This window comes from Castanea sativa, chromosome 5, assembly GCF_040712315.1.
Source record: "Castanea sativa cultivar Marrone di Chiusa Pesio chromosome 5, ASM4071231v1".
Taxonomy (NCBI): Eukaryota; Viridiplantae; Streptophyta; class Magnoliopsida; order Fagales; family Fagaceae; genus Castanea; species Castanea sativa.
The window spans coordinates 60,521,668-60,546,561 of NC_134017.1; the positions used below are offsets into that span (position 1 = coordinate 60,521,668).

The following is a 24,894-nucleotide window of genomic DNA, read 5'->3' on the forward strand; positions in this document are numbered from 1 at the left end:
GGTCTCCAAGTAAAGTGAACATTCCAGCTTCTCCGCTCCTCTATCCCCAACCGTTCAAGAGAAGAGGCCACTGATGCCTCTTTATTGGATGCAATCCCATACAAACTCGGAAAAGTCAATTGAAGAGGAGAATCCCCACGCCATTGATCCGTCCATAGCTTCACTCTATCCCCCACCCCTACCTCAAAGCGAATATTCTTGCTAAAGTCCTCCGATCCCATGCGAATACTTCTCCACAAGCCACACCCATGCACCCCTCTACCTAGCTTGGATGTCCAACCCCCCCATTCTTCCCCAAACTTGAGGGCTACCACTCTTCTCCAAAGCCTTGTCTCCTCAATCCCAAACCGCCATAACCACTTCCCTAGTAAGGCTTTATTAAAAGTAGTTAATTTCCTTACTCCTAACCCACCATATTTCAAAGGTGCACACACCTTGTCTCATCCCACCAAATGAAACTTGGAGTGCCCCCACAAGAAATCCCTTTGCAACCTCTCAATTTTATTGGCCACATACGTAGGGATGGTAAAAAGAGACAAATAATAAGTGGGGAGATTAGACAATGTACTTTTAAGCAACGTTAGTCTTCCATCTTTTGACAATACAACTTCTTCTAGCCAGCCAACTTATGTTCAATTTTCTCCGAAATAGGATTCCAAACAATAGGGGACTTATAGGACGCCCCCAATGGCATACCAAGATAGGTCATAGGCAAATACCCAATCCGGCATCCCAAAATCTTTGCCAGGACAGGACATTAGGAACCTCCCCAATGGGAACCATCTCACTTTTCAGCGCATTGACCTTTAAACCTATCACTGCCTGGAAACAAAGAAGAAGCATCCAAACATGCAAAATCTGCTCCTCATCAGCATCGCAAAACAAAATCGTATCATCCGCGAACAAAAAATGCAATACACAAACCCCACCCCCTCGTCTACCATCAGCCCTAAAGCCTCAAAACAAGCCAACCCCTTCAGCTCTTTTCATCATCTAACTAAGGACCTCCATCATAACCAGAAACAACAAGGAGGAAAGCGGGTCCCCTTGTCTCAATCCCCTCAAGCTCCCAAAAAAATCAGTTGGAGACCCATTAAACAAGACAGAGAATTGGGCTGTATATATGCATGTGCGGATCCACCTACACCACCTCGCCCCAAATCCCATTTTCTTCAACAAATCAAGCAGAGCCTCCCAGTTCACATGATCATAAGCTTTCTCAATATCTAATTTACAAATAACCTTCGGAAGCTTACTCTTCACCCTACTATTAACACACTCATTAGCAATGAAAACTGAATCAAGAATCTGTCTACCACCCACAAAACTGTTCTGAGACTCAAATATCAGCTGACCCAAAACCTCTTTCAGGCGGCCAACACCTTGGCCAAAATCTTGTAAACACTCCCCACCAAGCTAATAGGTCTAAAATCACGAATATTGGAAGCACCATTCTTCTTAGGGATTAAGGCTATGAAGGTTGCATTAAGAGATTTTTCAAACTTACTGTGTTGATAGAACTCTTTAAACACGGCTAAGACATCTCTTTCCACTACTCCCCAACAATGGTGATAGAAAGCCAAAGAGAAACCATCAGGACCTGGAGCTCTATCTCCTTTCATCTCTTTGACAACTCGAAGAACCTCCTCTTGTTCAAACCTCCGTTCAAGCCAGTCCCTCTCCAACCCCTCTATCTGATCGAACTCCAAACCTTCCACAAAAGGCCTCCACTCCTCTGTCTCCTTGTACAATTCTTTATAAAACTGTACAGTTGGGTCTGCCATCTCGGATTCATCCCCATAGATAACCCCATTCACCTCCAACATACTAATATTTATACCTTCTCCGAGAGTTGGCCATCTTGTGGAAAAATTTGGTATTGTTGTCTCCTTCCTTCATACAAAGCATTCTCGATTTCTGTCTCCACGAGACTTCTTCCAATAAGAGAAGGTTCTGTATTTGAGATCTCAACGCAACCCTCTCACCTAACTCCACTTCAGAAAGGTCGCACTCCCCTTCCTTAACATCCAATAATTTCAAAGCCTCCAGCGATTCTTTTTTCTGATGTTCTACATTACCAAACTCACTCCGGTTCCACTAAATAATATCTTCCTTCAATGCCTTCAACTTCTTGGCAAGTACAAAACTGGGAGTACCTGAGAAAGTATCAATTCCACCAAGAATGAACCCTATCTTTGAACCCATCCGACTTTAGCCACATGTTCTCGAACCTAAAAGGACTCTTCCCCCTTAAAATCCCTCCTGCCTCCACTAAAATGGGAAAGTGGTTTGAAATAGGACGAGGTAAAACCCGTTGGGTCACGTCCGGATAGTGATCCTCCCAATCATGAGAGACTAGAGCCCTATCTATCCTAGACATCGAGGGCTGATCCGAACCACTCGACCATGTATAACTCCCTCCTTCCAAAGGCAAGTCTATCAAGCTAAGCTCCTCAATGAACTCAGAAAAATTCTCCATAGTCGAGTCCTCCCTAATGCCACACACCACAAGAACAAAGCCACCGTTTGCAGTACACAAGCTTTCCAAATGCTTTGCCAAGGAAAACCTTTACATCTGCCTTCTTTGAACGCTTTGTAGTAGCTCTTTACTTGGAAGACTTGCTTTTTCAATGGAAACCATTCCCACTTATCTACTTTCCCACATCAAAAATTTGCCGTGTATGTCTTTCAGTAATTGTACTAAATATTCTACTTCCCAATCAGGCACTAATCAAATTAATGTAGGATTCCAATAAAGGCAACCATTTTTGGACTCTATGTAATCTACCACTCTAGCATCTCTATCTCTTGCAATTATAAAAAGATTAGGATATCTCTCCTTTAAGTAGCCTCGTCATTCCAATAGTCTTGCCAAAAAAAAAAATTTAGAGCCATCACCAAACATCATATGTGATAAAATGCAAAAAGCTATCCCTCCCTCTTTTAATATGCTTCCACAATCAAACACCATATTGTCCCCTAACCTTGCCCGAACAACAACTCCCCCAAATAATTCGTACTACAAATCTATCAACCTCCTCCACAATGCATTATCTTTTAATACATATCACCACAACGATGCAACCATGGAAGATTGATTTGCAAATTAGCCTTTTCAATAATTATTTTATGGGGTCCATGTGTGAAGTCAAATTGAAGTAAAAGTCATGTGGTTTAAAGGTTTAGGTACGAGCCTTTCAGCGTAAAACAGTTTCTTATTTGGGTTTTTATTTTAGTAGTTATGGTTGAGATTGTAGTCAGGGAAAATCTGAAATTTGGTACGTTAGTTGAGTCTAGAATTTTCTAGGAGATCATAAGTATCTTAGGTTTTATTTTCTCAGTCCAAGACTCCAAGTTATTCTTCTATTAGGTTTTAACTTACTAGTCAAATTAGATTCTCAATACTACTAGTACAAGAAAGAGTATATATCTGTGCTCAAATGTATTCAAAGGAGACAGAGTTGATTAATAAAAGTATGTGTTTTGAGCATAGAGGCACATTTTCCTTTAGTGTTCTTTTCTCCCTTTCCCTTCTCCTTTTTACTTCTTTTCTTTATTATGATATTGTTCATAGGTATTGTTCATACAACCCTTGAACACCATAAAAACCTTTCTTTTCCTAGCTCCTTACAGGCCCAAATCATGCCCTTTCTTTTACCTATCAAAACCCTAAAATCCCACATACTTTCTTCTACCAAATAGCCATCAAATAACTTATCAAACCACCTTTAATTTCCTATCACAACTTCATTACCCTTTCTTCCACAAATCTAAACCTTAAATCCACAAATTCTCTTAACCCTAAACCCATCATGACCACATAAACAAATTCCACAATTTGTCCTGCGTCACACAGCCACTTCACCAAAAAAAGAGTTTGATTGAAGAGCATTAACTTCTTAATCCCCAATCCTTCATGGTAAATTGGAGTGCAACAAATATTCTGACTGACAAAATGGAATTTAAATTTGTCACCCATATCACCCCAAAGAAAATTCCTTTTAATTTTTCCCAACCTATTTGCCAATACTACAGGCAATTGTAAAAGAGAATAGAAATAAATTGAAATGCTAAATAGCATACTTTTGATTAATAGGTTCAATTTATTGCAGCCAATCAAATTTCTTGTGCATTCTCTCTTTTTTTTATATATAAGTAATAAGATTTATTAATATCAAAAAAAGGGACACCCTAGTACACAGGAAGTGTATAGGAGTCAAAGAAATCAAGTACAAAAATTACTATAATCTAGAAAATCAAGAAGGGAAGAGAAAGATTGGTTCGGCAAAGCAGACAGCAAATCTACTAAGATTCCAAAGAAAAATAACTTGAGGTCTGAAATAGATCTCTCATTATCTTCAAAGCATCTATTATTTCTTTCCCTCCAAAGACACCACATAAGACAATGGGGAACAATTATCCATATATGACCATTCCGATAACGACCAAACCGCCCTTGCCAACAAGCTAGGAGCCACACAACTGACTTTGGCATAACTCAGCTTACTCCTAATAAGCCCAAAACCATAGACCACAAGTCCATGGCAACCGGACAATGAAGGAAAGATCAACTAATTAACCATTACACTTGCACATATAACACCAATCCAATATGTAAACCTTCTTTTTTCTTAAATTATCAATCGTCAGACATTTCCCCCAAGCTACAATCTAGACAAAGAAAGCATTCAAGTGCAATATCACAATTGTTTCCCCCCCCCCCCCCCAAAAAAAAAATCAGTGAAGAAACCATTCAAGTAATTTCCTAACACAACTCTTGTTATCGTCCTGTAAACCATTCAAGTAAACCCCTCAACTTATCAATAAAAGGGAAAGCGGATCCCCTTGCAAAAACCCCTACTACCAGTGAAAAAACCTATAGTAGCATCATTCACCAAGATAGAAAAAATGATTGGCGGATACAAAGAAAGCTATCCACTTCCTCCATTTTTCCCAAAACCACCCGTTGAAGAAAATAAATTAAAAAGTCCCAATTGACTTGATCAATAGCCTTCTTCCATGTCAAGTTTGCATAAAACACCAAGCTTCCAGATTTCAAGTGACTATCCAAAATTCATTAGCTTTGAGAACAAATTCATGTATTTGTCTACCTTGAATAAATGCACATTCTGGGAGTCATACAAATCTTTCAAAAAACCCCTTTCAATCTATTTGCCAAGCTCTTTGCCAAAATTTTATAAATACCTAATAGGCCTAAACTACTTCACTTGCAAGCGCTTCCAAATTTTTAGGAATTAAAGCCACAAAAGTAGCATTTAATTTTTTTTTCAAACATGCATTTATCATAGAACTCATTGAACAAGGGCATTATGTCCACTTTTGGAAGAATGTAATGGTGAAGCCATCAAGACCCAATATTTGTCATTATCCATACTTTTCAAGATATGATCTTGTTTCCCCATTGCATTATGTCCATTTTTGGAAGAAGGCAATGGTGAAGACATCAGGACCTAATGTTTGCACCATCCATACTTTTCAAGGCCAGAAGAACCTCTCCCTCCTCAAATTGGCTTTCTAAAATATGATCTTATTTCTTCATATATGGCATTAAAAGCCATCCCTTCCAACTTGAGTCTCCAGCATGATCATTGTTGAGTGCGTTGACTACTTTTAAGTAGCCAACAAATTTATTTCGCTAATGCAAGTTGGACAACAGCCAACCAATGAAAAAAAAACTCAGTATTTGTCTCCTTCCTCTAGCCAAAGCCCTTATATTTCAGCCACATATATTCAAATTTGAAAAAAAAAAATTACCTGTGTTTACCCCATGGCTTTCAAGTAAGATTGGGAAGGGATCTGATAAGAGTCATTTGATTAACCTCTGACTCAAATTAGAAAAAAAACACTTCCCTGTAAGGTGAAACCGAAAATCTATCTAACCTAGACATTGAAAGTGAATCGTGATTATTCAAACAAGTAAAAGCACCTCCCTCCAAAAGAAAATCTAGCAAAGCATGTTCTAATATAAACTCAGAATATCCCAAATCTTTGTGGCTCTTATTGCCCCTCCTTTCACTTGAAAAATGGACAACGGTAAATTCTTCCCCACCACCACACCCCCCCCCCCACCCGCCCCACCCCACCCAACGAACCAAGGTACATTGCGCCAACTATCCAATCCTGCTAACTCCTCCCAAAGCTGCCTTATGTTTCCATCAATAATAGGACCATAAACTCCTGAGTAAATCCAATTTAAGTCATCTTCCGTGTTTTCGAATTTACAAGTAATAGAATACTCCCCCACTGCCTCTTCAACATTTTCAACGACTCTTCTATCCCACATTAACAAAATACCACCAGATGGTCCTAAAGTTTCTAAATGAATCCAATCTACAAAGGTGTTCCCCCAGATGCTTCTAACAATATTTCTAGACATCGACTCCATTTTAGTTTCTTGAAGGCATAGAAATCTACTTTCCACCATGTCATAAATTCTTATTTCTGTTTGTTTCTCCCCCATCTTTCCACAATCAAATTTTCAGATGCATAATGATTGTAATAGAAAGCCTCGAGCTCTTCTTGATGTTCCTCCACTACCTTCACCTTTTTTGTATCAATACCATAGAAAACCTTTAATGGGGAAGCTAACTAAAGATTTACCAAGTTTAAACTAAAAATGCCAATGAGCTCTAGCTCAACTGGCGCCTCCTCCCCTTACAAGCATGGTCATAGGTTCACAACTCACTGGGTGCGCGCGTAATTTCCCAATCAAAAAATTAAACTAAAAAGATATATACTTTTTTACTTCCCAATCAAAATAGCTTTTTCGGGCATTGCCAATCTAACAAGATCCAATAATAATTCATTCCCAGCTGTGGCTTCCTTCTACTGAATTCTTCTAAAATTGAAAACTTTGAAACGAAATCCAATGGGGTTTCAAGTTTCAACACACTCAAAGTCACTAGAGTTTATTCACCATCACATCACAGAGAGTAACAAAAAAGAATCTTTACATTTCAGGGACACGCATAATCAAATCAAACCTCTAAAATAAACCAATTAACTCAGGCAGATCAAAACGTAGCTACACGAAAATTTAGAGCATATGAGAGAGAGAGAGAGAGAGAGAGAGAGAGAGAGAGATTGAGAACCTTGGAAGTGCCACGAAAGTGAGCCCAGGAGCCCCAAGCAGAGGAATAAGGTTCGCCAATGTTGTAAGGTAGATCTTTGATTCCCGTGCCAGATCCACCCACTACTCCCTTCAAGAACTTGAACATCTTCTTCTTCTTCTTCTTCTTCTTCTTCTTCTAGAGGGAGAGAGATAGAGATGCGATCTGTGACTGTGTGCGTGTGAAGAGAGAGGTGAAAATGGAATCCAAATCCAATCGGGGAAATTGGAATTCAAGTGAAGAAACAGTACCCAATCAGAAAGACCGACCTACTGGAATGGTCATGGAAGGATGAAGGATCGGTACTTTAGTATTCTATTCGGGTTTTTTGTTACATGGAGGAAAAGGAGATCCCAAACCAAAGTAATTAAATCAAATTCCTAATTCCTAGTTTATCAAAAAAAAAATCCTAATTCCTACGCACTAACACAACACATCCAGACACATATACATTCTACAGAGTTACTTTTATCTGGACATTTTTCTTTTTTCTTTTTTTTTTTTAGTGCACCTATCTATATGCCTGTATCTCTGCCCAAAAAATATATCCCTTCAAATTCAACAAATAAATAAATATATATATATATATATATATATATATATATATATATATATGTATGTATATAGCTTTTAAGAGTATAGTTATAGTCACAAACTTTTTTTACAACAAAAAAAAAAAAATATATATATATATATATATGTATGTATATAGCTTTTAAGAGTATAGTTATAGTCACAAACATTTTTTACAACAAAAATATATATATATATATATATATATCCCTAAAAAATGTTCTTCCCTTTTTTTCTACTTAACCTTTAAAAAAAAAGGGAAATACTGAAATAGTGATTTTTTTTTAAAGAGTAGGGTTATAGTTACAAACTTTTTTTACAACATTCTTACAAAATTGTCGATGTAGTAAATTGGCATATTTTTACTGATTCTCATCTGAACCCACAACTAATATCACTTTTTTATTTATCAATAATCACCCACTACAAAAAAATCCTGTAAAAATATGATTCATTGAATTAAGGGAAAATTAGACTAAACCCACATGTAGCAAGGTCGATTTTAAGAGTTTCTACTTGCATTTTGGAGTGCGTCATTTACTCACTTGAAATTTCTTCTATCAAGTTTTTGTAACCCACCGTTAAAAACAAAACCAAATATGTCTTTTTCCTCCCCTTTTATGACCCTCTTTTCCTTTTTCATTAAAAAATAAATAAAAACAAGATCAAAAGTGGTAATTATAAAAACTTTTATGCAATTTCTAGAACTTAAATGTTGCATTTACACTTGCTATCTCAACCACAAGCATACAAATTTCACAACCATTTCAGCAAGTCAAGGGATACTACCATAACTTACATTTATCATCTTCTCTAGCATTTTGTTCAAAACACCCAAACCCAAAATAGTGAAACACCCAACTCGCCTCTTTCTCTTTTGTTCTTCCTATCTCACTCTCTCTCCTCTCTCACCTCTCACGTTTCCTCTTCAATTGATCTAGGTTCGTGGCGTCGGTCTAGGGTGGTAGCAATGACGTGGATCATGCAACGAGATTTGTGCGTCTGTGGTGGTGGTTAATTTTCTTATAGCAGTGGTTGATTTGGATTTTTTTCTAATGCGCTTTAGGTTGTTGCAGCATGAATCCAAACGTTTATGGGTTGCAGTGTGGTGGCTATGAATCTAGCCGATGTGTTTCAATGGTCACAATAATGTAGGTTTAGATTTATTATTTTGGTTTGTGATGTTTGTAGGATTTATGGCATTAAGTGGTTGGTCTGCTCGATAGTGGTGGGCATGTGGTTGCCATTTGGGTTCACGATGGGGTGATTGTAGACTGTGGCATTTGGTGGTTAAGTTCATCGTTGGTTGGCTTAGCAATGAATCATAGTGTTTGTGGGTTCTAGGTAGGGGTGGCAAAGTTCGACATGACTCAACACGAAATTAGCAGTATATGGATTAAGACTTAACGGATTCATGTCATATTTGAATTAACACGACTGTCCTGTTTAATAAATGTGTTAGGATCATGTTCAACCCATGGAACCCATTAGACCCATCTGACCAGTTTAATTAAATGACATTCTACCAATACACACTTCAAACTCTAGGTATATAAACTTATTAGATGTTGTGATTTTTTTTTTGGACATATTGTGACTGATTATTTGTGATATTGAGATATACTTTTGTTTTAAGTGATTATTTGTGATGCAATTACTTGTTAGTTCTGAATTTTATATTAAAAAAAATTATTTGTTTTGTTTTTCATAGTTCAAATTAATTTGGTTAATACTAAAATTTGTAATTTTTTTTTTCACTTTGATAAAATCTGATAAATGGGTCCACACGACTAACTCATTTAATAAACATGTCGTGTTAGGGATGAAGAATCTTACTTTGTTTAATAAACGTGTCAGGTTAGAGTTTGCCCATATAGAATACGTTTGGATGCAGCGTTTTCCAGCTGCGTCCACGTTTTTTTTTTTTTTTTTTTTTTCCACGCGCATATGTTACTGTTCATTGGCCATGAACAGTGATTTTAGGCCAATGAACAGTACTTTTTGGGATGAACAGTAATTTTTACACATTAAAAAATTATTTTTGTACAGTATTTTCAGTTTTCAGTTTTCAGCAATAAGTTCTATCCAAACGGACTCATAGTCGAATACTTGTGTCAACATGACACAAACCCAACACGCAAATATGAATTACCACCCCTAGTTCCGGGTTTGGTTTTTGCATGTAGGCAATGTTTTTTGGTTGAGATTGTTTGCCCCGATTCATGCTTGTTGAGTTTTGTATTTTGGATGTGTGCTTGTTTTGTTTGGTTGTATACCTAGGTATGAGCTTAAATATCAAAATGGGTTTGTTCTTGATTTTTATAAAATTCTAATGTTTTGATCTTCATTTATTTTTTTTTAATATTTTGTTTTTGTTTTTAACATTGCAAAGTTGAGGACCTTAAGGTGGATTACGGAAGCCTAACGGAGAAAATCTCATATTGGTAAAGTGACAAACTCCAAAACGCAGGTAGACAATATTAAAACTGACATTACCACATGTGAGTTTAGTCTAATTTCCCCTTGGATTAAAAGGATTGGTGTAGCATTTTCTAGAACGTAAAACATAACCCTTTAATATGTTTTAAATTCTTTTTTTTTTTGCCAATATGTTTTAAATTCTTTAAACTCAACAAAATAAGAACTAATAATTTCGTGCTTGTTAAATTGTAACCAATATTGCATGGGCTTAGACTATCGGTCCCCTGCAGAGATGGACTGAGGATTTTAAGTTAACGGGGACCGGAGTATAAAGGAAAAAAAAAAAACCTCCAAATAGACATCTATATAGTATTAAAAAATTATAAATACTTAAAATCGTTGTTTCTAAATACATAAAGATGCAATTATTGTGGGTTCTAGTTAGCTCAATTGGTAAAGTCTCTGATGTTTGTATAAGAGATCTGGGGTTCAATCCCTGCATACACCAAAAACTGATTGATGTCTTGGTTTAATGATAAAGAGCTATCATCAGGAGCGAACGCCATAAGTTGAAACTTTCTAAAAAAAAAAGATGCAATCATTTACCAACAAAGACAAAAACAAATACAAAATAATGTTTTTTTTTTTAATACTAAGCTGTCTAGATTTATTTTTATTTTTTTTTTAAAGTTAGAGCATTCATAGTGGTGGTGCTAATTTTTTAGCTCTTAGCACCTCAAAAAGGTATTTTATCTATTTTATCACATCACTTTACAATATACCCAGTAACAAATGTTCTATTTTTTTATCACTTAATTTACAATAATAGAAACATCTTATTAAAATAACAAAGGAATAGAGAGAATTTGAGTATTTTAATTGAAGGAAGAGATAGAATCTTAATAAAATATGATATTTTATTTTTAACAACTTACTACAGTCAACTGATATTTATACCAGTTTACTATAATTGCAAAAAAATTTAGCTTTACCTTTTCCAATAACACATGATTTTTTGGTTCTTTGGTGGTAAACTATTTTATTTTATTTTATTTTGCTAAAATACAATTACCATTGTAAATGTTTTTATTATTTTTGTTAAATTTTTGGGTTGAATAGTTGTTATTTAGGTGAGGTTAGCTAGACTTATTAAGGAGAAGGGAGGGCCTAAAGTTTTGGAAATGGCCAACTACAAAAATCAAATAAATAATAACTAAAAAACCAGGGGGGCCTGGGCCCTCTTGGGCCTCCACCTGGGTTTGTCCCTGGTCCTATGCATACATACTGGAGCTTTATATCCCTTACTATACTTTTTGTAATCTTTCTTTTATCAACATTAATAAAATTCTATCTTTCAATAAAAAAAAATATAAGAAGTTAAGAACTCATGTCATATAATGATGTTGAAATAGCAAAAAGAATAAGGATTTTTTTTTTAAATATAGTAAAAAGAAACGAAACTAAAATCCTTAATTTTACCCATATTTATTTTTTATTAATTTTATCTCTCCTATGTTAAAGTACGCACATTGTACGTGCTTAGAGTCTTTTCTATTTTTTTAAGTAAAGGTTAATAATTTGCATCTATTATAATTTAGAAATATATATTTTATTTTTCAAACAAATAAAAATGATAAACATTAGAAATAAGCAGTAATTGCAATTTCTTTTTTGAAAACGATGTTAAATGCCAACTAAAATTTAGTATAGAGTATGGATGCATAATTTATTTATGATGAAAGATACTAAAATTATTACCAATTACATTACAACATGCTTACAAATAGAGGTGGAGCCAGAAAAGTTTTCCAAGGGGGCAAGCTAAATATAAAAAAAATTATTTAGGAGCTATTCAAAACCTAAACAATTACACAATGTAATAAACTCGTGTTTTGGACTAATCTAAAAGGATTAAGGAGTTAAAAACCTAAATTCTAAAATATGTGGGGGGCCAATAACTAAACTACGTATCAAATTACACTTTGTACCCTAAACTATCTAAATGCATACTTTGCACCCTAAACTTACACTTATCACACTTTGCACCCTAGTGTTACTTTTGCTATTATGTTTAACAGAATCTTGCTATTTTAATTAATTTTGAAGAAGGGTATTTCAGTTTTTTAAGTTTGTTCCACCTAAGTAAGAAGCATGTGCTTGTCACATGCAGCAAAATTCTGTTAAACATAACACCAAAAGTAACACCGAGGTGTAAAGTGTGATAAGTGTAATAATTTAGGGTGCAAAGTGTAATTTGGTACATAGTTTAGGGTGGTAAAATGTAATTTCCTCGATATATAGTTGAAAATTGCAAAAAGCTAGGGGTCATGGCCCCCTGGCCCCCCTAGCTTTGCCTATGCTGACAAACTGGCATGTTTTTTTTTTTTTAATCACAAACTGGCATGTTAATGAATATAATTGATGTCATGCCAATAATAGAATAAAGTAATTTATGAATGACCTTTCTTTGTTCTTTTTTTTTTTTTGGTTATAAAATGTTTAAAAGTTTATTCATAATTTTTAAACTTACATAATAAAGGCAAAGCTATGCTTTACATTCTTGGAATATAATACATGTTCTAATTTAATCCTTAAAAATTTGCAAAGTTCAATTTTGGTCCTTGACAATTTAAAATGTCACCCATTATGTTCTTCCATCCATTTTCCTTAAATTTGTTGTCAAAATGGCTAACAAAATACATATTTATGGTACGAAAATGTTAGAAACATTCACTCACGATACCATATACTACCCAAAGTTGGAACCCTTGTTCATGCAACAATCCCATAAGACCCCAATTTAAAACTACAACTAATTTATGGCATGTTTGGAAGTTTAGAGAGGGAGGAGAGTAGAGGGGAGGAAAGTAGTGGAGAGAAGAGTAGAGGGGAATGATTATCCTCCACATTGTTTGAATGTTTTTAAAATTAAGTAAGGAGGAGGGGAGTAATTAGCCATTTCTCTTATTTGGATGTTTTAAAAATTAGGATGGATAGGAGAGGAAATGATTAAATCTTTTTAAATAGACAAATTTACCCCTATTTGAAAATGGACTTGCAACATTGGTCTATAATTATTTTGTTAATAAAGAAAGGGTAAGTTGGGTAATTCATTTGGTTAATAATTTATGTACTCTACTCTCCCTTCAAATCTCTCTAATTTGGGAGAATTAAAAATGAGGGGTTAGAATTAGTTAAAACCCCTCCAAATCTCTCTCCCTCTTTCCTTAAAAAACTTCAAAACAAGGTAATTTAGGGCCTATTTAGTTTAGAGGAGTTTTGAGTGATATGATCCAAAACTCATAACTAAGTTATCAAAACACATGGGATCCACACAATTTTTTTTATTTGGCTTGGTTTTCACCCTTTGTTTCCATCACTCAATTCTCTAATTTTTGAGTGATGAGTTATGGAAACTAAAAACACATTTTAGGAGTTTTCAGTTTTCAAAACTCAATTTCCAATGACATTTTCGTAATTAGACTCACAACTCTCTCACTATGCAGCCGCAATGTTTGACTTTTGAGTTTTTTTTTTTTGAAAGAAAGCCCAGCTGCATTGCGTGACTTTTCAGTTTATTTTTTTTAACAAAAGTAAGGGTAGTACTGAGTGATGAGTGCCAAATAGGGGGGTTTGAGAAATTGAGGTATTTTAAGTGATGAGTGATGAATGATGAGAATTGAGTGATGATAAATTTTAAACCAAACGGGCCCTTAATTACTCTCCCTCCCTTTACTCTACTCCCCCTCCTTTCTCTAACATCCAAACAGAGCATTACTTTCATACTTAATTTTGAACCAATTTTTTATGGAAATATATATGTCAAAATGTCAAATTTTAAAGGAGTAACTTTTATTTTTTAGAAAAGTATGGACCCATTTGGATAGACTATTCATAGTTTTTACTTTTTAGAAAAGTATGGACCCATTTGGGTAGACTATTCATAGTTTTTACTTTTTAGAAGAGTATGGGCTCATTTCGAGAGGCTATTTATAGTTTTTAGTTTTTGGAAGAGGATGGTAGAGCATTAAAGGGAGTTTTAAGCCAAAACATGATTTTGTAAACTGTTACTCCATAAAATCAGCAACATTGCGTTTTTTTAAATGGTAGATTTTCACGTTTTAGAAAACTCAGCTTCCCTTTGCTTTTTCAGAAACACACGACTTGCAATTTTAAGTTACCACTAATTTTTTCAACATAAAACCTTATGTAAGTGAAGATACCAAAATTTGAAAACTCATTTTTGAAGGGAATATACATTTGAAAGAATCAAAATTTTCTTATGGGATGATATCTTATATAATTTTAATATTTGAACTCAATTAACGAACAAGAAAAGCCCACCAAACTAAAAGTGGTAAGAATCCGATTACATTATTCCTAGCTTACCAGGATCTATAACATAAGCCTGAGTGCCAACCACCCCTTAAAAGCGTGTTGGTTTGGATACCTAGTGCAGATTAAGCATCTGAGAGTGGATCAATCATTAATCTTTTGGTTTTCCACATACAAAATGGGCGTTTTTCAAAAATAAGACTAAATTCAATTTGCATGCCACACTCCCAATTTCCCTTGGAAAAATCTATTACCACTTGTAACCAAGAAAATAATGCCTATTCCAGAATTTGTATTAAAAAAAAAAAAAACTATTTTGAACAACAATTTAACAAAAATCAAACCCCAAAAAGAGATAAGAATAAATAGGGCTGAATAATAATAATAATAATAACACCCCCTCCATCCAAAACAATGGGGAAAAACACATACACTCAAAAAGGGAAAAAACTAGAAAATACAAAATTCTTTTTTTCTTTTTCGATGAACTAACAGATTTCCATCTAAAAAGACATCAGTACAACAATTTTTACTAGAAACAACTTACAACACATCTTACTTTTATAATTCTTCCCTTCAAAAAGTAGAAACCCACACAGATGAGAACTGTATGCCATAGAAGTTACTTGAGAGACATAAAACGATCGAATGAACAAGCAATCTAGATTCTAGACAATTTGGGAAAATATGAAACAATAGGAGACTTTTTCCTTCTTAAACAAATATGACATAGAAATAGATTCCATTTATACAGGACTTTTCCCCCTGTATGGAAGGAACACCCAAAAAAACTGACTTGTCCACAACATGCAGCTATCCAGGAAGGTATCTCTTGGATTGACATACTACATCAAATAAATAGACAGCAGATTAAAGAATATTTAGAGAGAAAAAAATGTTAAAAACCCCAGAAGCTCACTACTCGAAACCAATGAGCAGATGCTTCATTGAGATAAATTATCTACTTTTCCCAGCAGTTTTCGTTGCGGGAAGTGTGCCAAACACCTTGTCCCAGAATGATGATGTGATCCCAAAGCCTTTGTCCTGGATTCTGAAATGATGGTTCAAGTGGTATTTCTGCAAAACACAAGCAAACAAAGCCTTATTTGTTGGCTCCTACCAGATTGATTTCATAACCTGCCCTTCAATAAACCAATATGCCTTTTCTGATAATGTGATTACATATCTAATAATGACAGGTTAATAATCTCCTAGGATTCCAAAATTTCAATTTCTTTTAGACACCTGAAAAGATACACTTTAATATTACAAATAACTTCTTCATTGAAAGATATAGGGGGGATCTAATGAGGGAGGGGCAAGTTATAGACTACCACTTGCCGCCCTGCTCTTACCTTGAGATCTTTAGGCACTTTGCTTGTTGGTTGACCATGGTGGACATAGTAATGGGTGCAATCATATATCACATAACCCAGTAAACCACCTCCAAACAAAGCAGGAGTAGTTGTAGGAGTAGACATAAGTTTGACCAAGTTCCAGAACTGGCAGCAATTGAAAGTAACAGTTGGAATCAGCAGACAAGAACTTTATATACATCAAATATGTGAAACTATGACAAAAACTTATCAGAAGTCTAAATGTGAACTACCTGGAACTTCATTTTGCACTCCAAAGATTAATTAAATATAAACAAAGCCAGTAACAATATACAGAGTAAGGAATAGTACACAAGTTTGTCTCGCCTTTTTTCATATAAAAGGATACTACAAACACATGTAAATACACGTAGTAAGTAACAATATTTTAGTCCAGACCCACCCATAAAATTTATGTTCAATCATGATGGTGTTCATACATCGAAATTTCTTAATTTGTAGAATTCTGAATCTTCACCTATCTCAGGCTACAAGTGCCCATACAAACATGTGCCACTAGTTAAAATACATTCACATGGAATTGGTTAGGTCAGTATGTACACGTGGGTACACAGTACATGGATTTGGAACTAGAATTGGATTGGTTGCTATAGAATGTTTAAGTGGAAGACCAATATTTCAAGAAAAAAAGATCCAGTTAATTAAGTAATTTAAGTCTAAGGCAAGTCAATGAGCTCCAGCTCATATGGCATGTCCTCTCCCTGCAAGAGAAAAGTGGAGGGTAAGATCATGGATTCAATACCCACTGGGTGTGTGTGTAGCTCACCAATAAAAGAATTAAGTCCAAGGAAAACTATATTAAGGCACATAGTATACATGCAAGTTGTTCTTTCTGTCAATCAGAAAATATTAACACAATTTATTTTCTCTTTCAATAACTAAAAAAGCAGCTCTTATTACCTATAAAATAAAAAATAAAAAAGGCGACTCATTGAATTCTTATAAAAGGATATTGGATAAGGCAGAATAGACGTACTGGAAATAAAAGGATAGCTGTTGCAGCTGGTGGGAAAACAAGTCTCAAGCCATCCATTGGGTGCTTGTGATGGCAGCCATGAAGAAGATAATGAATGGTGTTTCCCCTAAATAAAATTCAAAACAAATTTAGTGCGAGAAAATTTTGATAACAGACAACTAAACTCTGTATAGATGCTAGAAAATCATACAAAATTTTAAATGTCTACATGAACACACATGAGAGAGAGAGAGAGAGAGAGAGAGATATCAAAATAATAACTAACCAATAGCTCTTTGTATCAATGTGAAAAAGCCAACGATGCAAAGAGTACTCGATAAGTGTCCACAGAAAAATTCCACAGACCACCAGGAAAGCAATATGAGGAAGCGATACGCCCATTTGAATAGACTTGGAGATGGCCCAGCATACAACTGGCAGCCAAATGACTGGAATTGCCCACCAAACAGTGCGGGTCAAGAACTGTTTCAAGTAGTAATGAGTCAAGTTTGCTGCTGTATCTAATCTCCAAAAAAGAAAAATTAAACTACTAATTATACAAGTGCATAAACATATGCATGTTGTAATCTATGAACTAATGAAAATAAGGTTTCTATGAGCAAACAAAGAGATTGTACCTCCCAAAAATCACTCTCAAAAAATCGGGGGCCTTCCTTGCTAACAATAGGCTGGTGAACCCACTCCTGATAAGATTCACCAAGATAGCCAACCTGTGAAAGATTGTGGTAAGTTAACATTCATACCAAAACCATTAGCATAACAACATTTATGTAAATTAATATTAAAATGTGGATTGACATGCTTCTGCCAATGAATTTAAAAGTTCCAATAATTGGTTGAGAATATAAAAGCGGTTAACTTCTTGCAGTATAATGTAAATTCTTTGCAAGAAAAAAGCTTCAACCCAGGAAACAGTAGCATAATTTGGTTAGGTTAATACTATTACTATAGATTTTATGAGAGACTTTATGGAAATGTAACAGTACCTGGTAGACAAGGGGCTTATTCAAATCGACCTTAAACTCCTGCGCAACCATCTTGGCAGCTTACAATGTAGCTGCAGAGAAACCAACAGAATGAATGAATGAATCAGCTAAGAAACAAACTGAACAAACCCCCTTTTCTATTATAAAGAAGCATGACATAACATAACATAAAAAGAGGCTCAATTTTGAAACTTTAATCATTCACTAATTTATCCCAACTTTAAGCTAAACGAACTCTTTCCCTTTCAAATCATGAAAAATCGATCTTAAGTCAAATATGTCTGACAGCAAAGAATTCCTCTTTATAAGGATATCACAATCAACCTAGGACTATAGGATCTTCCCTAAACCAAACAAAAACAGGATTAAAAGAATATTTATTCTTTTTCTTTCCCTAATTTTAGTTTTCTTGGAAACCAAACACAAACTTGATAAAGATTTCAGCTTTGGAAGCAAGCAAATAAAGAAGCAGCAGTAAATGTTCATAACAGTCAAGAAAACAAAGAATATAAACCATCAATGTATCTACTTTAAAAACCCACATCCAAAAATCAACAAATCAACCCAGAAAAAAAAAATTTGTCAAGAAAATCAAACAACACAAAAAAAAAAAACCCAGATCTACAAATGATTCTTTAGAAACCCCAGATGAGAAAAAGAGGAGAATAGAACAAACCCGAGAAACAATGCGGGTCGGATCCGAATCCAATAGAACAAGACCACCACCACCACCACCACCACCAGCAACAGCAGTGCTTGGTCGTGGGGATTTTTTTTTTTTTTTTTTGTGTGTGTGTGTTGCTGTAAATAACAACGAGGATTCTCAACTGTGTCGAGTGGCAATTGAGAAAGGACCTTTTTTTTTATTTTATTTTTTTAGTGTGTGTATTTTTTTTTTGGTCAGAGTGTGTATATTTATGTGTGTGAGGCAGAGTGGCTTTCAATTTTTGGGTGATAAGTGTATGGTGTTTTTTTTGTATGGTGTTTTTTTTGTTTGTTTTGTTTTAGGAAAGAAGGGTTGGAAAAATCTGGGCCGTTGATTTAGCATGGGAGGAGCATCCGACGTTACTATCATCAATCTGCAAGATTCTTCTCCCACGTTGGAATCTAACGGTTGCCAGTCTGGCTCTTCTCAGATGACAGCGTAGCACTTTCATGGATTTAAAAAAAAAAAAAAAAATTAAATGGTCTGAGTGGGGATGAGATCATGAGAATGGGTGAGAAAATTGAGACCAGCTTCACATTTTCAAAATTTTAATAGATTTTATTTGGTTATAACATTTTTATAATAAAGTGTGTATTATGTTGTTATTTCTTATTGGTAAGTAAGATTAAGACCAGTAACGGTATGCAAATTAAGATCTACTGTGAAAATGACGTCTATTGAATTTTGTTAAGAGGACTCTTAATTGTTAAGTTTTCATACCTCAACTTCCAGTCAGCGCCAACAGATATTGCTAAACAACCTTTCTCTAAATACAGTTGGCTTGAATAGGAAATCAGGATGACCTTTCATTGCCAATAAATATTGCCTCTAGTTTTCTATTCCCTCAAATGGATTATTTGTAACCTTTCATTGCCATAAACTCAGAATATTCCCCAATTGTGTATTGATTTCTATTTTACATCTATCATCACGTTGTTACTCGAAAGAACTTTTAGGTTCCGTTCAGTTAGAGGAGTGACAAAGTGTGAGGATGAAAAATATTTAGTTTTCCATCTTGTGTATTTGGTTGGAGGGGTGAAAAGTGGGATGATAGAAAACTCTTTTGTTTGATTGGACAGAAAAAGAGAATGATGGAAAATGTAATTTATATAAATTGACTATTATACCCTTGTTACATAATATGTAAAAAATAGATTTATTTGTACACATTAAATAATATAAAATTTACCACATCATATATATAAATTTATATTATTATTTTTATTATTATAATGTAAAAATTAATGTCATTCGGAAAAAAAAAACCAAAAAATCAACAAGAAAAAAAAAAGATTAATGAGGAGTATAACGAAGACAATAGATTAAAGGTGGTTTTAAGATGTTGATTATAATTTTCAAACTCAAACGTCACAGGTCTTATGAGATTTTAAAAACCATTAAACTAATCTCTAAAAACTTGTTACCTTCAATTTTAAAACCGTGATTGTTTAAGTTTTTTTACTTTCTTTCTTGAGACTAGCCCACCAAGTGATAAGAAGAGACATTTGTGCGCGCGTGTGTGTTTTTTTTATGTGAAGACCTGACAATTTTTATTATTGTTTTGATAATCAACCTGCCAATAAAATTAGCTACAAAATTAAGTATATATTCATATGTCAATTTAGTAGAGGTGGTCCATATTTGCTAAATTCAAAAATCATTTTACTCATTACACGTCATGTGACAGCCTTCAAAAGTTCTTTCTTCTTCTATTTTTTAATATATATAATATTTAAAGACTCAACCCGTATTATTTGGGTTTGAAGTTTGCACAACTTCTTCCATCGCTAATGAAGTCTTTTAAATACCTTCTAGAAGTCATTTGATCTGATTTTAAATTATAGAGAACATAGTTCTTACAATGAAACAAAGGATTCCAGTGTATGGAATACTTTTATAGGACTAGGAATTATGAGATTTTTAAACTTGGCAGCAAAATTTTGATTCATGATTCATCCTTTTTTTAGGGACCACGATTGAGATATAGTGTAATAATTAAGATAGGATTATTTACTGTGCAATCGTACTTTTAATAATTGAAATTGTCAGTTAAAAAATTCACTTTTACTCTTAATCTTTAAATCAAAATTTTTTTTTAAAACCTTTTGAACCATAATTGCATGATGCAATAGTTCCAAATTCAAGTTCATATCATTGACATTTTTTTTACTTACTATTATTAATCTACCACTTCAACGTGTGTTAAATTTTTTTGTTTTTCTTTAGGGTAAATTCCATCCATACACCTTGAGATTTGAGCTAATGTCATTCAGGTCCAAAACTTTTTAAAACTTTTTAAAACTTATCAATTTAGTCCTTAAAACAGCTAATAAAAAATAACTAATTGTTTAGAGACTAAGTTGGTTTTAGGGACCAAATTGGTTACTTTTGAAAAATTTTAAACCTAATTAATATTAATTCAAACCTCAAGTATGTTAGTGGAATTTACCGAATTCTTTATTCCTAGTGCTAGCCAATCAAACAATGTCAACAAAGTATACTTTGACCTGTCAAGTGGGCATACAGATGGCAAATGGAATATCCAAAAAGAACTTCTCGAAATGGAAGACATACTTGGAGTAAAATGGGTGACCATTTTATTTATTGATAAAATGTACAACACGTCTAAGCTCTAAGCCCCAAGACATGCTTTTGTAGAAAAGCTTATTTATATAAAACAAACATGGCGAAAATTGTGCGTGGATTGATGTTTTAGCACCTTGTTGGCTTGTTTCTCTTCCAAAGGGGAAAAAATTGTCAAAGATGCGTTTTCAGCTAATTAAATTGATGGAATATTCTAAAAATTTTGCAGATTTCTCTCTCTAGATTGAATGCCAAGTCTTATCCTACAAGCAAATGTCACATGGCATGATAACAAAAAGTGATAGACTTTGTATTAGTTGCTTGACTACGAAACTGTGGCCTTTCATTCCTTTTTTTTGATGTATATCTGTGGCCTTTCATTCCTTGTCATTGATGTGTCCATAGAGTCATAGATCACTGTGACAGATACGTTTTTCTGTTTTCAATAATTCTTCTAGGGACACATATTTTACTATGCATTTTACTGCAACTTGTGTATTTATGAATTTGTGATTGGATTATATTACTTATATATTGGATCATCATTGATACTTGGTGAAAAATAATTTAATTACTGTTTGACACATACACAAGTTATGAATACGTGTATGACAAAATTTGTGTCTATAAACTTTTTGCTTCGTTTTTCACCACAATTTGTGAGAAAAGATGCATAATTAGTTTTGGCTTCATGTCTCCAACAAAACAAACGAATAGTTTCAAGTTGCTCTTAAAAACTTGAATTTGAAATCATTAAATTTAAAATGTCTTGTTTTCAAATCTAAGGATTTTGAAAGTTTATCAAATTTGTAGTGGATTTTGTCAAAATTCAAATCTTGGATGTTTTAAAACTATCCTAACAATTTATTTGAATTTTAATTCCTCAAATTCAAATCCATATACCTAAATCCTACTATATAAACACACGGCAACAATGTTCTCAAATGATCCTATGACTTAAAGTTTTGGTCAAACCAAAAATATTTACTGTCGACAAAAAAAATTGATTTTTGACTCTTTTGAATGGTGTAAAATTTGCAAAGCATTTGCCAAAAAACCCATGATAATCAATTAATCATGATCATATCATTCTCAAGACTCCAGAGTACCTAACAAATTTACATAATTCACAGTTGTGAATTGATCCTCCAAAAGTCTAGTTAAAAGTTATTCAGAAAAAAGAAAAAAAAAATCTAGTTAAAGTCGTTCAGAGCTCCTTTTTTATATCAATTTTATTCAATGAAGCCCAAGCCCAATATAATTAATGGACGACACAGCACATATATGGGCCTCGAAGTCCAATGATATTAATGGACAGCACTACGCGAATTAGACCCCAAAGTCCAATGAAATAGAAAGCGATTTTGGACTGTATTGGGCCTTTAAACCCAATGGAATAAAGAATTTCTACAACATAATAGAGTGGCTCTTTTAGAGCACTTGCATCAGTAAGTACAAAATAGTGCAAAATAGAAAAAGTATTGATACATGCACATTTTGACTAAAAAAAATCCACATTATTAGGTGTAAAATTGTGCATAAGAGTGTTTAAATATTGCTTATTTTGCTGAAAACTAAAAATGCTGTAGAAAAATAATTTTTAAATGTGTGAATAGTGCCGTGAGATCCATTTGTAATGAAAGTTTGGTCGAAAAAAGAAGTTTGTAGGTCCCGTGAATAGTGCACGAGACCCATTGAAAAAGCCACCACAACCACAGAACGTGCTTCTCAAAAAAAAAAAAAAAGAAGAAGAAGAAGAAGAAGAAAACATAGACGCAAGATAGTGCTTTTCAGCGCTATTCAAACGCACACTAAATACACAAGTGCTATAGTAAGCGTGCATATATGCACAGTTACTATAGCTTGTGCATTTCATATTTTAGTATTTTTTTTGGTAGTGTTGGGTATGTGAGAGAGAGGGGTAGTAAGTGAGGAAATAATAAAAAATTATAAAAGAATGAATATTTTATTGAATAAAAATGTAAAATAGATAGATTGATGTAGGGGTGTTCGTGGTGTGGTGCAGTACGGTTTTGAGTCATTTTAAGCACCGCACTAGTGCGGTGCGGTTAAGCTAAAACCATAACTGCATCGTACCTTATTTTTGCGGTCACATGTGCGGTGCGGTGTATAAGATGCTGTTTGAATGGCTTGAAGTTGGTATATTTTTCCTATTTTGGACTTTTCCTACCCAGCCCAAAACTAATTTTTCTCTTTATTTTGGTCAAAGTTTTAAGCTATTGAGTTAATTTATTATTATTATTTTGGGCTAGCTTCCCTAATCAACACTTGCTAGGTTATCAACCTATTTTTTTTTTTTTGAAAACTAGGGTTATTAAACTATTAATAATATAGTTAATATTAAAAATAATTAAATATATTAATATATAGAGAGGGTGCGGTGCAGTGCAGTGTGGTGCAATTATGCCATTTTGCGGGTAATTTTGTTGCGATTTTTGCGGTTTGGTGAACACCCTTAAACTGATGTGAGTGTTTTCTAAAAATAAGTATGTAAAATAGAAAAAGTAAATTTTTAGTATAAAATATAAGGAAATTTTCACGCTTTTTAATGTGGTTGCTCTTGGCCAAATAAAGTAACCGATGGAGGAAGGCCACGAATTTACAAGGAATCACCACTTGAGTTTTGGGCTTCATGGGCACACAATCTATAATCTAAAGTGTATTGGGCCTCCCATTACGGTCCATCTGATTAGCAATGCAACTAGTGTTCCTCAAGTCCCAAATACTTGGACAATCACTTTTTAAGCTCTTTTTCAACATTGGTTATTAGCCCAAGCTTGTGGGTTTGAAATTAAGGCACGAGGGGACATGGTCTGGTCGGTGTGGAGGACATAATTTTAAGTTTAGCAACATGGTGGTAGTCATACATACCATTGCATGCTTGCTTATTAGGGGCGTTTTTTTTTTAAAAAATTTTATTGTAAAAATTTTATATTTTGACAGTTGGAAGAAGAGGTATTTGAATCTTGAATGTCTTATATGGAAGCATTAAAAAATGCCAACTAATTGAGTTATAAGGCTCTTGGCACACGCAATGGGTAGAAATAATAAAATAGCGTGTAATTGTGTATTCTCAATCATTCTCCCTTAACGGGTATATTTTGAAGTTGTAATATTTGCCACTAAATCATGATGTGTGCTTTCCATAAAATCAAACTAAGCTGATGCAACTAAGTGCCCTAGATTAGATAATAAAGACTAGGACAAACCCTTGCAATTATGCAAACTTGATGCTCCAAATCCCGAAAGTCATGTTGTCATATATCTTCCTAAGTAAATTCTTATTTTGGCTGGGTAGATCAACTTATGCCAATATAAATAGGAAAAATATTCTCTTAGAGTCATTTACATCTACTATTTTTTTATCAATATCCACAATTGATATAGAAATGTCCACATTTAAAACATGAATGTAAATGTAAAAAAATAGATGTAAAAAAAAAGGTGTAAGAGTATCATTGCCATAAATGAGAGAAGCATCCAAGGGTAGATCTCTAACTCCTTTTACTCACTATCCAATCAAACAATTTCAAAAAGCCATCACTCCCAAAACCATCTTTACCAAATCATGTCACGCCTCAAACCCCAAAGGATCTAAAGCATGAGAAAGACGTCTCAAAGTACTTGTAAATTTTTCCTTTTTTTGACAATTCGATCCCTATAAATCATATCAAGTACCAACATCAAGAATTATTATAATAATTTCATTGAATATACTCTCAAAGTAAGTCAGAGTTCTAAGCATTAATTACAAGGACCATTGGCC

At 34.1% G+C, this 24,894-nt stretch overlaps 2 protein-coding genes across 2 annotated transcripts in view; both read right to left on the minus strand.

The window, feature by feature from the left end:
* LOC142636110 (uncharacterized) overlaps positions 1 to 7,649 on the minus strand; it is a 29,671-nt gene extending 22,022 nt beyond the window's left edge. Inside the window, exon 1 of the mRNA XM_075810188.1 lies at positions 7,113 to 7,649. Coding sequence (XP_075666303.1) covers positions 7,113 to 7,238 — 126 coding nt within the window. The 5' untranslated portion in view covers positions 7,239 to 7,649. The remainder of the gene's footprint in view (positions 1 to 7,112) is intronic.
* A 7,514-nt stretch (positions 7,650 to 15,163) lies between these two features.
* On the minus strand, positions 15,164 to 18,767 carry LOC142636655 (dihydroceramide fatty acyl 2-hydroxylase FAH1). The gene is made up of 7 exons (XM_075810930.1): positions 18,495 to 18,767; positions 17,819 to 17,889; positions 17,450 to 17,542; positions 17,098 to 17,294; positions 16,833 to 16,938; positions 15,815 to 15,961; positions 15,164 to 15,536 (listed from the first exon to the last, which is right to left on the minus strand). Exons 2-7 carry the CDS (start codon positions 17,867 to 17,869, stop codon positions 15,417 to 15,419), a joined length of 714 nt encoding a protein of 237 aa, XP_075667045.1. The 5' UTR covers positions 17,870 to 17,889; positions 18,495 to 18,767; the 3' UTR covers positions 15,164 to 15,416.
* Between the last annotated feature and the right edge of the window lie 6,127 nt (positions 18,768 to 24,894).

Bases quoted from the DNA above. Each gene is read 5' to 3' on its own strand.
- LOC142636655 (XM_075810930.1), bottom strand. From the start codon at position 17,869: ATGGTTGCGCAGGAGTTTAAGGTCGATTTGAATAAGCCCCTTGTCTAC. The intron at 17,295-17,449 runs GTACAATCTCTT...TACTTGAAACAG, and splicing joins TTGAGAGTGATTTTTGGGAG to TTCTTGACCCGCACTGTTTG. The intron at 15,962-16,832 runs GTACGTCTATTC...AATTGCTGCCAG, and splicing joins CAGCTATCCTTTTATTTCCA to TTCTGGAACTTGGTCAAACT.